The 17376-nt window shown below is 39.3% G+C and overlaps 1 protein-coding gene across 4 annotated transcripts in view; it reads right to left on the bottom strand.

Annotated features, from left to right (window-relative positions):
• Positions 1-17023, bottom strand: part of TMEM64 (transmembrane protein 64) — a 124393-nt gene extending 107370 nt beyond the window's left edge. For 3 of the 4 annotated variants that reach the window (XR_012416500.1, XR_012416501.1, XM_045398483.2), the window contains exon 1: positions 16027-17023. Coding sequence is in view for 2 of the 4 variants with exons in the window: in XM_045398483.2 (XP_045254418.1) it covers positions 16027-16821 (795 nt within the window). In the remaining 2 variants the exon portion in view is untranslated. Of the gene's footprint in view, positions 1-1943; positions 2100-16026 lie in introns of all 4 variants that reach the window. The other variant, XM_045398482.2, reaches the window with a different exon arrangement.
• Positions 17024-17376: the final 353 nt, after the last annotated feature.

Below are 17376 nucleotides of genomic sequence, written 5' to 3' on the forward strand. Positions count from 1 at the left end.
ATAAATGATATACTGTGCTATAGATATAATGCATAGAAAGTTTAACTTTGTATGATTAGCGTGCTGTATTAATATAAATAAACCAACTGTAACATAAACATTTAACTTAGATTCAGATTATCTAAAGAAAATATAGCTCTGGGGAAAAAAGTAAAGAAAAAAACTGACTCTACATATCCAACATACTACAAAATTTTTCTTAAAGCAAGTACTTTTATTGATAAGCTTTATTTGGGCAATATTTCAATGTAAATATTCATGGTTTTACTTTATGTACTAAACTTGTACCTCGTAAGCACAAAGAAAATTAACTCTGGCTTTATTTTATCATAGTATTTTAAACACAATAGAGTCTCAAAAACTTGAGAATAATGCCACCAAAATAAAATCTGTAATATGGTACCATATACTCAGTAACAGTTAAAACTAATAAGTTAAAAGACCAGTAAGTCTGGAGGACCATCTCATTAGTATTATTTGCTTAGAGGAGTATAGTGTTGTCCCATGTATCTGTGGGGTATCAGTTCCTGGATCCCCCCAGATTTCAAAATCTGCATATACTCAAATCCCTTACATAAAATGGCATGGTAGCTGCATATAACTTTTGCATATCCGTCCATATGCTTTAAATGATTTCTACATTACTTATACTACCTAATATGATGTAAATGCTATGTAGTTATTGCAATACATTGCTTTTTTGTGCTATTTTTTGTTATATTGTTATTTTTAATTTTTTTCCCAAATATTTTTAATCTGTAGTTGGCTGAATCCATGAATGTGGAACCAATGGATACAGAGGTCTGACTATATTCTACTGGTTTTGAGCATGATCTCTAGAACCAACCACCTTGGTTCAAATCCTGGCTCTACCACTTATTAGTGGGGACTTTAAACAAGTTACTATCTAATGGTGTCTTTGTGAACCAGTTCTTGTGGATCAGAGATAGGGGGCTTGATTTACAGCACTTGCCATTTCCCATGGTGTAAATATTCCCATCATGGGCAATTTCAAACTATCAATGTGATGTCACTGAATGCAGATTTGGGAAGAGATGTATAATAAATAACCAGCTCAAGATAATAAACATCTGTACCTCCTAGGGTTTTCGTAGGGACTAAATGGGCTTAAATATGTGGCATATAAAGCATGGAATAAAGGTTAACTATCATCATCATCTCACTAGTTCATGAAAAATTACGATTTTCTATTTTGTTAAATCTCAGGAATAAAATCAATCACAAATAAATTTTTAACTATTTCTGCATGCAAATTTAAAGGCTCTAAAGAAATTTGCCTACATGGCAGTATTTTCCTCTTTCATCAACCTCTTATGTAAAATTTTATGTGCCCCAAACTATATTACAATTTGCATGGTAATAATAATCCATTACACAAGTCTTATTTGGACTTGTAATAGAAAACCTTAGACATTTTTATGAGGTAATACTTTTTAAAACAAATCTTTTGTTTCACATCAAATTGTACTAGAAAGAAATTTACATTGTCAACATAATACTTTAAAAAATGCAAACAGGTGAGTTTCAATAATTTGAATATAAAGTAACAAGATAAACACTCAACTCTGCCCAATCTTACTAAAATTATTTTCAGGCACATTTCACACAAAGTCAAAATACAGTATTTGATTTGTGATGACTCTGAAAATAATCACTACAAAAATAATCTTACTTTTGTCATTCTTTTTGCCTCTTTAAGAGGATTTTTCTGTATCAATTCAGTTCTGCACACTTGCATATATCCACACAATTAAAAAATTTTAATGTTGTCAAAATATGAGGTAGTACCAAAAGAACTAAGAAAAAAAAATCTAAAATGGAAAAACCCTCCTATTATTTTCAATGAAATCTCTCAAATCAGCAATGCCATACCAAAAGAAAAAGAGAGAAAAAAAAGAGACAACCCTTGGCCTTAAACTCACCTGTAAACAAAAAACAAAATATCCACTAACACTCTGTTCTGCAATGACATCTTCCATTGTCCGCAGGGTGGTACCCAAGTAAGAATTCAGAAGCTGGGTAGGAAGCAGTCCAACCGAAGATGCCATCAGATAGTTGGGTAATGAGAGATCAGTAATCTAGAAGAGTAGATTAAAGGGAATGATTCATTACCAAGTAAAATCTCAATTCAACATAAAAAAATGTGTGTATACGTCTAACTAGTGGTATTTCCTTGGGAAGGAGCTGACATCTTTACAACAGTATCCTGAATTTACAAAATGATTATAAAGAGAATACATGCAGAATGTAGAATATTTAGAATGAAATAAAAGTAAATTTTAATATTCTATTATACTACCATCAAAAGATTTGTGACTTTTTCTTTCATGTAAATAAAATCCACACGTAGATAACTTTGTAAAAACAGTTTTGTAAGTCTTCCTCATATCATTAAATATTCTTCAAAAGCATTCTTAAATAGCAGTGTGGTCGCTGGGCTTTGAAGCCAGACAACCCTAGAATGGCATTCTGGTGCTGAGAATTCAATAAGCTACTCTGTCTCTAAATCTCTGTTTTGTTTTGTTTGGAGACAGAATCTCGCTCTGTCGCCCGGGGTTGAGTGTAGTGGTGCGACCTGGGTTCAAGAAATTTTTCTGCCTCAGCCTCCCAAGTAGCTGGGCCTACAGGCGCACGCCACCACACTGCTACTTCTTTTTTTTTTTTTTTTTTTTTGAGACACAGTCTTGCTCTGGAGTGCAGCGGCCCGATTTCAGCTCACTGCAAGCTCCTCCTGAGTAGCTGGGACTACAGGCGCCCGCCACCACGCCCGGCTAATTTTTTGTATTTTTAGTAGAGATGCGGTTTCACCATGTTAGCCAGCGTGGTCTCAATCTCCTAACATCGTGATCCCCCTGCCTCGGCCTCCTAAAGTACTGGGATTACAGGCGTAAGTCACCGCGCCCGGCCCTACTTTTTTGTATTTTAGTAGAGACAGGGTTTCACCGTGTTGCCCAGGCTGGTCTTGAATTCCTGAGCTCAGGCAATTCGCCCACCTCAGTTTCCCAAAGTGCTAACTATCAGTTTTTTCATTTGTAAAATGAAATTCATCACCAGCTTAGATGGCTGTTAGGATCAGAAATATTTCTAAAGTATCTAGGAAATACCTGGCATATGACTGGCACTCAAAAAAGGTGAAAATTATCATTATTATGCAATTATACTACCATTGTCTGAATGTAGCACGATTTAACCGCTCCTACTGTAGAATATTTACATTGCTTCATTTTTTGTATATATGGAATTATTTATTTTTGGCTATTAAAAAATTCTAAAATTATGATAACGTCTTTTGGATATTAACCTCTGTGTTAGGCAACATCTAAAATATTCCTAATGACCTGATCTCCTGGTATTCATGTCCTTGTGTGATCCCTTCCCCTAGAGTGTGGGCTGGACCTCGTGCTTACTTCTAGCAAACAGGCAAGAGCAGAAGTGAGGAGATGTCACTTCCAAAATTAGGTTACAAAAAGAATAGGACTTCCACTTTTTCCTCAAGCAAGTAAGCTGCCATGCTCTAAGTAGTTCCCATGGAGAGACGCACGTGGCAAGGAACTGATGTGTTCAGTCAATAGCTAGCAAAAGTAGCCTGGAAAAATAGCCAGTCAATAGCCCAGAAGTGAATCCTGCCCCAGTCAAGCCTTAAGATGACTGCAGCCCTGGCCAAAACCTTGACTGCAGCATTGTGAGGGATCCTGAGTCAGACGCACCCAGCTAGTTGCAGAGGAATCCCTGACCCAGAGAAATTGTGAGACAATAAATGATTGTTTTAAGCTACTAAGTTTTGATCTGATATACAGCAATACATGACATATGTATCTTAACTCTGGTAGGATAGATCACTAGAATTATTGGTTCAAATAGTAAAAAACTTCATTTTCCAAAATGTTCACAATGATTCAACACACCTGTCAGTATGTGATACATGAACGCATCCATTGTCATACTGTTACCAACTGTAAATATTAAATTTTAATCTTTATTTCGATAGGAGTAAAAACGATGTTTCATCATTATTTAATCTGTACTATTTTAACTTATATTGGCACATTTTCTATATACATTTTTTATTCACATTTCCTTATGGGTTTATTTGTTCACATTTGCTCTTTTTTATTGGGATATTAAGTGTTTTTCTTATTTGTAAGAACTATTTATATAGTGAGGGCAACCTGTTGTCTATTATATGTGGCATACAGTTTTTGCTAAAGTGTCCTTTATCTCTTAATTTTATGTTTTGACATACAAATGTTTTTAAATTTTTACATAATAAAATATTATCTATTTTGTCCTCTTATTTTTCCAATGCATTTAGCTTTGGAAAGTGTTTTAAGAGTCTATTGTTGATTTCTACCTATATATTTCTTCTGATTATGTTTTTCTTTTTAGCATTCACCACTTATTCCTTCCGGAATTTACTCAAATTCGAGGTGAGGATATAGCCTGATCCCTCCCCTTTCCCAATAGCCAATTTTCCCAGCATTAGATACTAAATAATCAATAACTTCTCCATTGACTTATTATGTTTACTTTAGTAGAAATAAAAGTTATTTCATATAAAAAGGGCTTATTTGAAGCTCTAAAACTGTCCATTTATATTTAAAATCTTGTATAGAACTAAAACATTGGTGTCTCAAATCTTGTACTGAAACTAAATTGTAATAAAGACTACCAGTTAATACCTGGCAAGGAATTTCCCATTCTATTCAAACTTCTTCATTATGTTTCTTTTAAAAATGGCCGTAACTGTTCTCAGCCACATTTATTCTTGCAGATCATTCTATCACTCAAAAAAAAAGAGTAAATTTTATACTGGGATTAAGGCAAATCTGCAAATTAATCTGGATAGACCTGAAATCTCTACCATATTAGGTATTCTTATCCAGAAATTTTTCTATAATTACTCAAAATCTTCTTTTATACCTCTTACTAAAGTTTGGTCACTTTATTCACGTATCCCATGCATTTCTTATTAGTTTATTTCTAAGCATTTCATGTTATTATTGTTACCACTACTATCGATTTTCAAAGTAACTTTTCCACACCCCCATCTGAGTATTACTGGTATATAAGAAAGCTACTGGCCACTTTATTAAACCTTTTTACTAATTTTAAAATCTGATATTTTAAACAGCTATAGGTGACTCTACAACTATTAATACAACCTAATCTAAAAATCATTTCATATTTTCAATAAAACTACATTCAACTCTATTAATAGATAATGAACTGGAGATGTATTACTGCTGATTTGGAAAGAATATTACAGTGACTGGTTGTTAACAATCCACCTTATCGATCACTGACTCAATAACTACTAATGCAAGATGCTCCAAGAGGTGCTTGGAAGAGATAAAAAGACACAGTGCCTACCACTGATGGATTTACACACTGACAAGTAAACATAAACTACCTGAGAAATAGGCAGAATGGGGAGCACTGAGAAGGACTACATGCTGAGCATTAAAGAATAAAGGATGAAAATTAATTGTAGAAGTGGAGGCCAAAGGGTAACTTTTTGGGAAAAGAGGGATTCAAGGCAGACACTGAAAGCCTAGTATGAGTTCGGCAAGCAAAGATAGATAGGATGAGGAAGGCAGGTGTTCCAAGAAGAGAACGAACAAAAGATGAACAGCTGCTTCCAAATTATTTTATTTATTTATTTTTTATTTTATTTTATTTTTTTTATTTTTTTGAGACAGAATCTCGCTCTGTCGCCCACGCTACAGTGCAATGGCAGGGAAAGTACAGAATGTACTCATAAAGTTGGCAGCACAGCTAGGATTGTCTATAGGGCACACACAAAGAAATAGTGTAAAATAAAGACAGGAAAACTAGATGGGGTGATACATGTTGGGGCCTTAGATAAAAGAGGAAGGAGCCTATACTCAGAGGAAAGGTACCAGGGAGTCTAGTCAAAGAATGATGTGAATGGAGCTAAGCTGAGCAAGGTTCCTTCTTCAATTTAGAGCACTTATAGGAGCAGAGAACTTTCTTTAGAATAAACATGTCAGATATAGAAAGTAAGAACATATGACAAAAATGAATGTTATAAAAATTACATTGCAGTTAATAACAAAACATTCCATATTATGGAAGTTATCTTTAAAATAAATATTTCAGTTCAGAAATTTCAGAATGCAACACTTCTGGCCACAACCTTTACCTTTAAATGTAATGAAGTTTCTCTAAATAGAACACATAATTGACATTCACAGATGACATCAATAATATTCAAATGGGTAATTTAAGAACAGATTTCATAAATCTGAAACAACTCTATCACTCAACTCAACAAGACCATCACCCATGCATAAACTGCATAAATTGAAGTTTATCAAATCTTTCATGACCAAACCTTACTCTTGGGAAAAAGTGTTATTATACATACATATAATTTTAGTTAATAATCGTAAATATTTTTTGCTGGAGTGTTCAATGCTTTAACCAATGGAGCAACACAGTAACATACATGTACACAGGTTTTAAACTACTAAGAACTTTATTAAAGATGAACAGCTTCTTCCAAAATATTTTATTTTATTAATTTATTTTGAGACAGAGTCTCGCTCTGTTGCCCAGGCTGGAGTGCAATGGCACGATCTTGTTCTCACTGCAACCTCTGCCTCCCAGGTTCAAGCAATTCTCCTGCCTCAGCCTCCTGAGTAGCTGGATTACAAGCGTGCACCACCACACCTGGCTAATTTTTGTATTTTTAGTAGAGACAGGGTTTCACCATGTTGGTCAGGCTGGTCTTGAACTCCTGCCCTTGTGATCCGCCCACCTCAGCCTCCCAAAGTGCTGGGATTACAGGCGTGAGCCACTGCGCCCGGCCTATTTTTAATACAGCATTTCCTATAAGCAAAAATTTTACTCAGAATTTCCATCTAGCTCAGTCTTTGACAAACATATTTGGAATACTTGTTTTCAAAAGGAGATGCATCCAGCCTTCTCTCCGCAGTCTTCAAGCATCAAAGTTCTAAAATTTTGTCTCCTTATTTTACTTTGTAGAAAGACATTAAACATTGAGCCTAGATCAATACCATTGGAATTCTTGCCTGCAAGTACCCCAGCATTTTAGCTCAGGATTTGTATTCCAAATCAAAGAACCCCTAGATTTCTCTACCTAGGATATCAATGCTATCTTGCTAGTTAGTTTCTGTGATGAGATACCACAGCGAGAGTTTAAGGGATGGCAAACACCACCTGACTGCTATCCTCTCATGTTTTAAAAACTCTAGAAGCACTATAAAAGTATATATCCTTTATTCCCAGAGGTACATGATGTACTTGAAGATGTGATTCACTTAACATGGGGTTAACATGTAGAACATCATTTCACCACTATACCAAATAGATCCTGAAAACAAAGAAGTATTCCATCTGGGAGGGGAAAAATAAATGAGAGGAAAAAAAAAAACTGTAATTCTGAAGAGCAAGAGCTGATTCACCTCTGAACATGGCATTTTTGGAGCTGACAACAGAGAACCTCCGTCTTTAGATCTATCACTAGGACATTCACTGAAGCTGGGGCTGTGGTCGGTCCTCTTAGGCAAAGCACCAAGCACAGCTCTCAGGAAACCTGACCCAGCTCTTCTGCTTTCTAAGATTATAGCTGTTTACACAATGGTTTTACCACTTTAATTTAACCCACCAAGAAACTTTGTTTTTACATAGACTATCCTGGCATGGATGTAATAAAGAATATAAAGGTGACCTGTATTCAGAAGACCTCAAATTTTATGTGCAGCTCTGTGAATCTAGCATTCATTTTGGCAAATTATACCTTCCTGTACAGACCTGTTGCTTGGTATTTGGGATGCTGCTTATTAACAAAATTACTGTTAAAATATTATAAATTCCAATTAAAATATATTAAATTACATTATATAGGAAAAAATCATGAATCACTATAGAAAAAAATCATGAATCCCTAAGACTGTTAAGAAAGGATTGGTCAAGAGAAATTAAAATGACCAGTTTGGTCTTTTCATCTAATTAATATTTACTGATAAAGTATTTTACTGTATATATCCCCAAAATACTTCCTACTAATATTTCAGAAAAATTGGGGAAGAGATGGCTGGGCACAGTGAGTGGCTCCGCCTGTAATCCAAGCACTTTGGAAGGCCGAGGCGGGTGGATCACGAGGTCAGGAAATCGAGACCATCCTGGCTAACAGAGTGAAACCCCGTCTCTACTAAAAAATAAAAAAAAATTAGCCAGGCGTGGTGGCGGTCGCCTGTAGTCCCAGCTACTCGGGAGGCTGAGGCAGGAGAATGGCGTGAACGCGGGAGGCGGAGCTTGCAGTGAGCCGAGATCGCGCCACTGCATTCATAAATGGCAACTATTTTTCACTCTCAGAAAATCAAAAGTTTAAAAATCAGTTTAAAGAAAAACGTCAACTGCATATTCTCTTTCCTTTGCTCCTCAAAATACCTCTTCATCTTTTCTGTGTTCCCAAACTCAGCGGCCATAGCTGGAAACCTCGTCAGTCAGGCACACAGCTAATTCCTCATTTCCCACATCCAATATCTACTACCTCTTGTCAACCGCACCTTCTCTGGGGAAATCTATCCACCGTCTGGGCCTATTCCTAATTTAGTCTCCTCTCCGGCCCTGACACACAGACTACCCCACTCACTACCTATGCTAACTCCTGCAGAAATCTTTTTAAAAAGGGAGAATAATCCTGCTTAAACTCCCTCCTACTGCCATGAGGTTCTTCACAGCACAAAGTGCTTCATGATCTGGCCTCTGAGCATTTCACACATCCTGTCACACTATGTCCCAGTCACATCAAAATTGTCTCAGTTCCTAGAACACTACTTGCTCCCCTTTCCCTCTGGGCCTTTCTACATTGTTCCTTCTGGGGAGTACAACAAGCACATCCTTCTTTCCACTCCATTTACTCCAAAAAGTCCTACACTGTCTTTCACTACTCAGTCATCAATTACTCTAGGAAACCTTCCCAGATGCCACAAGCCTTTTAAGTGCTTTCAAGTGCTCTGACAGAAACTATACTTCCCTGTCCCCTTTGCACTGGAGAACAATTGAAGGTTTTGCCATTTGTTTGCCCCTCAGTCCTTTCCCAAACTATAAATTCTGTGAGGAAAGGGATCTGCCTGTCTTGGTCCTCATTGTGTCCCTAGATCTTAACAAATGCCTACTATATATTAGGTGCTAAATATATGTTTATTGGAGGTTGGATGTATCAACACCAACAATGTTTTATTTATAAACATGGAAACCTAGAGTAGTTGCCAGTTTATAAACAAGTTGGAATGCAAAGTCCATTTTTAATTGGATTTTCAGAAATTAAGAACACTCTGCCAAGCACACAGAAAAAATGTTATAAATGAAAATTAACTTATTTTCAGCAAAACTTACACCATGATTTACCTAGAATGCTATTTCTCCACTGGAATGCTACCACCTCAAGGGAGAGACTTTATTTTATTCACGGCTACACCTCCAGCATTTAAAACAGCAGCAGGCACATGCTAGGCACCTACCAATTATTTACTGAATGAATACTAAAAATATTTCCAGAAACCTCCAAGGTGAACCTAATGTCAAGGCTAAGACCCTCTTGTTAGGGTCTCTCAAGCAACCCTGAGAGTACTGAAAAAAGTCTTGCTACTGGAGAAAAAAAAAAAAAAACAAGGCCATAGCAGTGCTGAGACCCTACCCTAACAGCTAGAGAGGGCTTCAGAGTAAAGAGATTTCTACTGACAGAAATGGTTAGGTCAATGTCTGTCTACGACACAGAAGCATCTTCATCTATGCAAGCTTCTTCAAGAGTTCACTGTCCCTAAATTAGGAACTGCTTTTAATGGCTCCCAAATATCTTAGGGAGGGGTCACCAATTTATCTGACAATTTGGTTTAACCACCCTTCCACCCTCCCACCCCCATACACACAGAGGTCTTGAATCTTCCCCCAAGGGGGGAAAAATGCGTCTCTTATTGTACATAATTTCTGGAACACAAGTTGAAAAGATTTTCTTCATACAATCTGACATACTATAGCTTTATTGTTTGTACTAAAAAAATGTATCATATGCCTTCTATATATATCTAAGGCCCAGTTCTAAGCAGGAATAAAAAAGATACAAAGATAGAAAACTACAGCTGACTATGCAATCATTAAAAGTCATGTTGCAATACATGTAATGACAAGATGTTCATTACATCAAGTAAAAGAAGGTCACAAAAATCATTAACTCAATATTATATTAAAAATACATATCAATAAAATGCAAAAGAGAAAAATAAACACTAAAATGCTAAGGACTTTTTTCTTTGTACTTGCTATACTTTTCAAAGTTTTTACAATGAATACATATAGACAGAAAAAACAAATATTGTTAAAATACGTTTTAATAACCTCTCTGCTTTTAAACAAATTTTTTTAAATCTAGAAAGGGTTAATAAAACATACTGTATATACATTAATATAACAGGCTAGAGATATAGATTAGTGAATTATAAGCCTACATATGACACAAAAAAACGCAGAAGCTGATGAGATAACTAAAGACACACAAAGAGGGGAAAACAGTTTCAAGGAAATAAAGGTCAGCTGCATTCAGTGGTATTGTGAGGTCTCAGGATGTGTACTGAGATGACATTACACAACTTGGTCATCCTATCTGACCCTTAAGGGCCAGCCTCCAACTCTTTCAAAACACAGACTGCATCTGCCTTTCTATTTTGCCTGAACTGTACCACTGGCAGCAAATCATTACACTTTACTAGTAAGAAGAAATCATCATTACATACACTGATACAGTGACAAGTATTACGACTATCATATCTTTATCTGAATCTATGGCTATATCTACAGCACAGAATAAGAATTTAAGAAAATAAGAAAACATTACAGAATAAGAACTTAAGAAAATGAGAAAATGTTTATTTTTATAACACACACTATCACTAAACTGTTAAAAAATAAAACGTAATGTTACATTGTTGCTCAGAACACTTGTCTTTTTAAAAGCAAACTCTGACCTAATCTATACCCTCTCATTTTGCAAATAAGGAAAACTGGAGGCTAGAATCATTAAATGACTTCACCAGGGCTACAAAGGAGCTAAGACAGAACCAGAAGACCCCACAGCATAAGCCAAGATACTATACTGTATTTGTGGTCTTAGAGTCATTTGCCAAAAACTTTTCTTTAGTTGTAATAAATTTCAGTTCAAATATAAACTAAATTACTAAAAGTAATTTATCTTCTTGATAACTCAATGCAAACTCTAGGAAAACTTGAAAAACAGTTATATCTGCTTAAAGTTATAATGACATCCTTCACTATTATTATTTCAGTCAGTACCAGTTTCACAGCTCCCTGGCTCCCTCCAAAACAAAGAATCTATTTGTTGCTTCAAACCTATGGTGGGCTCACATAAATAACCAAGTAATTGGTGGTTTGGTAACAAACAATTCTATAAAGCAGTTCACTAAGAAGTGAGCCACAGTGATGGGTAAGGTCTTGCACTTTTAAATTTACTAATTTCTATTTTATTTGCATTTTACACACAATACCCATTGATTGCTTTTGTTTAAAAATTTTTTCTGTTAAATAAAAATATAAGATATATGTGAGAAATTAAGGGCCTCTTCCTACAGTTGCAGGGGCTCAGGCTTGGTAGCTGTTTTGTTGCTGTGACTCTAAGGCAGAATAAGTTGGCAAACTTTTTCCATGAAGCACCAGATAGTACACAGTTCAGGCTCTGTAGGCAGTAGGGTCTGTAGTAACTAGTCAATTTGCCATTTTGGATTAAAAGGATACACACATAGCACACACATAAGTGAGCACAGCTGTATTCCAATAACACCATTTACAGATGCTGAAATTTGAATTTCATATAATTCTCATGTACATGAAATATTCTTGTGGTATTTTTTCCAACTATTTAAAAATGGAAGAATCATTCTTAGCTTGTATGCCATACAAAATTGGGCTGTGGTTTTCTGACCCCTGCTCTAACATCTGGGATGATACCTAAGTCAACTGTATAGAACCTTCCCCAGTCCTCCATAATGTCCGATATTCAAGGTGTGCTAGGACAAGTATTCTACAACTGGAATCAGGATGTGTCTGGGAAATCCAGCTCTTCTTGGACCAACACTAGTACCCTGAGTAAGTTAATGACTGTAAACATTTACTAACTGTGTAATCTTGGGCAAGTTATTTCACCACTGTGCCTCAACTGCCTCAGCTATATGGTGAGGATCATGGCTGAAATGAACAGTAAATAAGTTATAAGTGCATGATTAAACAGTGCCTGACAATTAGTTAAGTACAATATAGGTATTTGTTAAATTTTTTTTAAAAGTAGCTCAGTTTCAGTATCCTCATTTTGGAATGCAGAGGATGGTGAGAAAGAAATAGCAAATAATGAGCAAACTATATATTTTATCACAGCTCTGCAGCATGTATTATTAAACACATCTCACAACAGAAAGTATGGCTCAAAAGAGTAACTATAACTACTTCAAGATGACACTGTAAATGTTGGAACCAATCTGATTTCAAGTTTCTAGTATGCATGGGAGAAGGGGAAAAAAATGGTTCAGAGGAGATAAGCAAGGGAAAGCGCCTTTCCTTCTTCCATATATTATCCTTTACAATCAGCTCCTGCTTCTAAAATGTGAATACAACTACCTCCACCACTACAAATAATAATAACACTTAACAATTACTGGGAAGTGACTATGAGCCAGACAAAATACTTAATGCCTTCACAGTATCAGCTTTTTTAAGCCTCATAACTCTACTTCATTTTACAGATGAGGAAATGGAGAAGGCCAGATGGCACGGACTAATTCAGGATCATCTATTTCCAAAGCCTGGGCCTCTCATGACCACTACACCTAACTTCTTTGAGGTAAGCCCAGATGAATTTCTCTTATTATGGGCACCAAAAAAAAAAAAAAAAAAAAAAAAAAAAAAAGAGTTTTAACTGGAATTTGTTTTTTTTTTTTTTTTAAAAAAAGAATGATTTCAAAGATAAGGAGGGATGTAGCAAACACAAGAAATATGCCTAGAAAGGGGGCAGCTATGGTCAGCAGGAGGGGTATGAGGTAGAGAGGGTATATGAGGAGGCAGAATGGAGTTCTAGAAGGCAGAAAGGAAAGTCAGACTAAAACTAACATCAGCCTTAACTAAGCTTTCTTTTCTTTCACATATCCTGGGTGAATTCAGTAAACTGTTCTAGTTGAAAGGACTACTTCTGTAAGCAGGCAGTTCAGGACAATAGGTATAAACAGGACATAACAGACCATATCCAGTGGCTTCACAGCCCACCCTGCTATGGCTATGAGTAAAAACTTTACAGTAAGATGCACCATATCAGCTGATCCTGAGTTCAAACCCTAGCTCACCCACTTGGTAGGTGGGTGACTGAAGAAGTTCCTGCATGGTTGAGCTTCTGTTTCTTTCTCAGTGAAATGGTGACAATAATACCTATTGCAAGAGGCCATTTTTCTTTTTTTTCCCCTTCTTTTTTATGGATCACACAATGCTAAATTCAGAGTTGTCCCTTGTCAAGCTCAGTTTCAACTACATGATTACCTTAAATTATTACCAAGTACAAAATACAACTTCTTAGTCACATACTTAATATGTAACAGACATAATCAAAAGAAAAGCCTACCTTATTGTCAATCAGTAAATACATAATGAGCCCTTACTATTTACCCATGACTATACCCGGCATTAAATATATATTGAAGAAATGAAGAGGTGGTGGGTTGAGACCCTACCATCAGACCATGGTTCAAAGTCTGACTCCACCATTAGTTTAGTACCTTGGTGACCTTGGGTCATAACAAGAGAAACGACAAAAGCTAACACGTGTTTGTTAAGCCAGGCTCTGTTGCATGTATTCATCTCACGTAATCTTCTCAATAATCCTATGGAAGTAGGTATCATTACTTTCCTTATTTTACAAATAAGAAATTGAAGCACAGAGAGAATAAACAACTTGCCCAAAGTCACTAGACTCTAAGCAGACAGCAGGAATCCACAGCACCAGCCCTGTGCTCCTAACTAGTAGACACTAGTCTATAATATGTGCATAATCAACTTCTGCAGGGCTGGTTTAAGGATCAGAAATATGTGGAAAGAGCCTAGGATAGTAGTTGGCATGCAGTAGGTGGACAAGAAAAGGCCCAAGGATACATGCTATACTGAAACACAAACTAACAATCAATCTATTCAGGTTCCTTAGCCTAACCTTCTTTCAAAGTTCTGGGATAGTTTATTTATTATTACCCAAGACTGGATCAAAGTTCAAGTTTATATTTCATACTACAGGAGGGTATGAAAAAGAAATTTAAGACTATACCAAACTACTGCTAACACTAAACTTCATCTCTACAGAAAACCGCTTATCTGTTTCCACTGCCTCTACCAACTACCATTATAGTCATTGCTGCTGTTGCTTGGAATCAAGAGGTTTGCAAAAGGCATTTAAAAGAAAAGAAAAGCTTTTAAAAAAACAACAAACAAGGCCGGGCGCGGTGGCTCAAGCCTGTAATCCCAGCACTTTGGGAGGCCGAGACGGGCGGATCACGAGGTCAGGAGATCAAGACCATCCCGGCTAACACGGTGAAACCCCGTCTCTACTAAAAATACAAAAAATTAGCTGGGCGTGGTGGCGGGCGCCTGTAGTCCCAGCTACTCGGGAGGCTGAGGCAGGAGAATGGCGTAAACCCGGGAGGCGGAGCTTGCAGTGAGCTGAGATCAGGCCACTGTACTCCAGCCTGGGTGACAGAGCGAGACTCCGTCTCAAAAAAAAAAAAAAAAAAAGAAAAGAAAAAAGGGAAAGATTTTAATTTCATCACAAAGAGGTAGATTGGTTAGAATTATTCCTAATTCAAAACAAAATGAGAAAGTTTCCAGAGACTAACAATGATTTACTTTTTGAAACAATGCATCAGAATCACTTAAAATACATCAATTCCTATGGTTTTGAGTGCAATTATCTTTTTACTTCAGTACAGTTTTCTTTAAGTCTAGCTGAAGGGTTGAGTTCCTGGGAATCTACATAAACGCTTGGTAGTTTAGAATAATTGAATTTGGGGAACACGGTAATCTACTTTTTTAAGTCCTTCACTTTATAAAAGAGAAAAGTGAAGCCAGAAAGGGTCAGTAATTTGATCCAAAGTCACAAAGTTTGTAGACCAGATTCCTTTCTTCCAGTAAAATGATCTCTTCACTAGCAGTGTTTCTATCCTAAATCAGTTGCATGGAGATGCACACTAGCTATAAAAACCTGGGCAAGCAAAACATATGAATACAAGCACAGAAAAGTCTATAATGGTGCATATATTGAAGAAAAATAAACGCTAATTGAGCAAAAGGTTATCTGTTCTGTTTTATTCACCGCCCTGCGATTTCGAAATGAAGTTCCTCCAAAGAAAGATAAACAGTAGCATTTTCTCCTTTACATCGCATTAAAGCACAATTACTTGAAGAAGAAAAAGCCCATTACAAATATAGGAAACTCCAAAAATCGGAGTCTGCAACTAGCTCCTCCACTGTTTACTGAAACACTTCCTTCGGTCCATGTTGCTAAAAACTTGAATCAAACCCTGGATGTATTTATGCAAGCAAGAGAGAAAGCTAAAAACGTGAAGCTTTCCTCCCTAAATGTTGCCAAAGCTGCTACAAAAGATGACAAGTATTAAAGATGTGCATTTCCATTCATGTCCCTGCATGCCCACTGTTAAGAGGGCTTTTCATTTTTAATTACGTTCCCATCCCGAAAAGGAACATTAGTTTTTTATCTAACAAACTGTCTTTCGAGACTCCGCGTTAGTATGTTTTATGTGTATGACAGATTTCCCAGGGTGCGATGGAAAGTAATTGTAACTCCTGCCCTCAATGTCACTTCTCTGCTGGTGTTTATCTGATAGAGCGCCCTCCTAGGGCCGCCACAAGACCGCTCAAAAACAGACTTGGAGAGGGATAGGCCAGCGGGACCCTACTTACCGAAAACACTGCATTCTGAAGCCCAAAAGGTATGGGGGTCAGTCTGGCCAGCGCCACCACTTTCAGGCCGCTTCCTCCCTCCACGACGCGAATAACGGCGCTCAGCTTGTCGCTGCTCTGGATCCTGGCGGCCACCCAGGCAGTGAGCAACCGCTTGCAGACCACATGGGCGATGAAGGTGCCGATGAGGACGCCCACCACCATCAGACCCATGCCCAGCACGAAGCCGTACAGGTAGCCAGCGGCCACGTTGAGCACGATGTAGCCCCAGCCGCAGGGGAAGGAGACCACGATGAAGCCCACGACGAAAAGCAGGACCCCTAGCAGCGAGTCAAGGCTCTCCACCCACAGCAGGAGGTGCTGAAGGTAGCGGCGGACCAGGGCCAGGGAAGCGAAGCACAGGGCGGCCAGCACGCAGACCAGCACGAGGCTCCGGCACCAACAGGTGCTGCTGAGGCAGCAGCAGCGCCAGTTTCTCACCTCGGCCACGCCGACCACCACGCCGCCGCCGCCGCTCCCGGGGCAGCCCGCCAAGGCCCCGCCCGGCTCCGGCAGCTCCGAAGCCGCTGGCGGACCGTGGCGCTCCAGATAGGCGCCGAGCAGGGCGCCCGAGGCCGCCGCCGCTGCCGCCGCCGCGCTCGCCCCGCCCCCTCGGGGAAGGCGGTCCGCCAGGCCGTCCCCGCCCGCACCCCGCGGCAGGGCCCAGCGGGCAGGCAGCTCTGCAAGGCCCGGGAGGGCCGCGTGCTGCAGCAGCCGGGGCAGCGCCTGGAGCAGGATCCCGCCCGGGCTCCGCATGCCACAGCCCGGCGCGGGCCCTCAGCCGACTAGCCCCTCCGCCGCGGCGCCTGTTAGGCAGCTGCCCTTCATGGCGCCCGGTTCGCCCGGCCTCGACTCCCTGCGTCCGCTCAGGGGGTGGGAGACAGCCCGGACAAGGGCGCCGAATCAGCGGAGGAGCGACGGCCGGGCGGAGTGAGGAAACTCCCGCCCCAGCGCCCACGGAGCCCACTCCGGCGGTGCCCGCCCCTTGTCGGCCAGAGGGGCGGGGCCGCGGGCGCTCGGGGCGGAGCGGGCTGTGTTCTGGCCCCGCCCCCGTGACGCCTGCCCGCCAGGCTGCAGGGGTCGCGGGGCGTCTGCGTGGGCCAGCGGAGGCCCAGGGCTGCTGAGAGCAACTGCTGGGAGGGCAGGAGCTCTGGGGAGGGCGGGGCGACTGGCAGGGGCGCGCTCCCCGACTTCCCACAGGCGCGCGCATGCCTGCGTGTCAGGGCGCGCGCTCCCCTTCTCGGACAGAGGCGACCCCAGTCCGCTTGGATCCTCGCCCGTTCCCTCCTGGTCGTTTCCGCAGTAACCTCT

This window comes from Macaca fascicularis, chromosome 8 (assembly GCF_037993035.2).
Source record: "Macaca fascicularis isolate 582-1 chromosome 8, T2T-MFA8v1.1".
Lineage (NCBI taxonomy): Eukaryota > Metazoa > Chordata > Mammalia > Primates > Cercopithecidae > Macaca > Macaca fascicularis.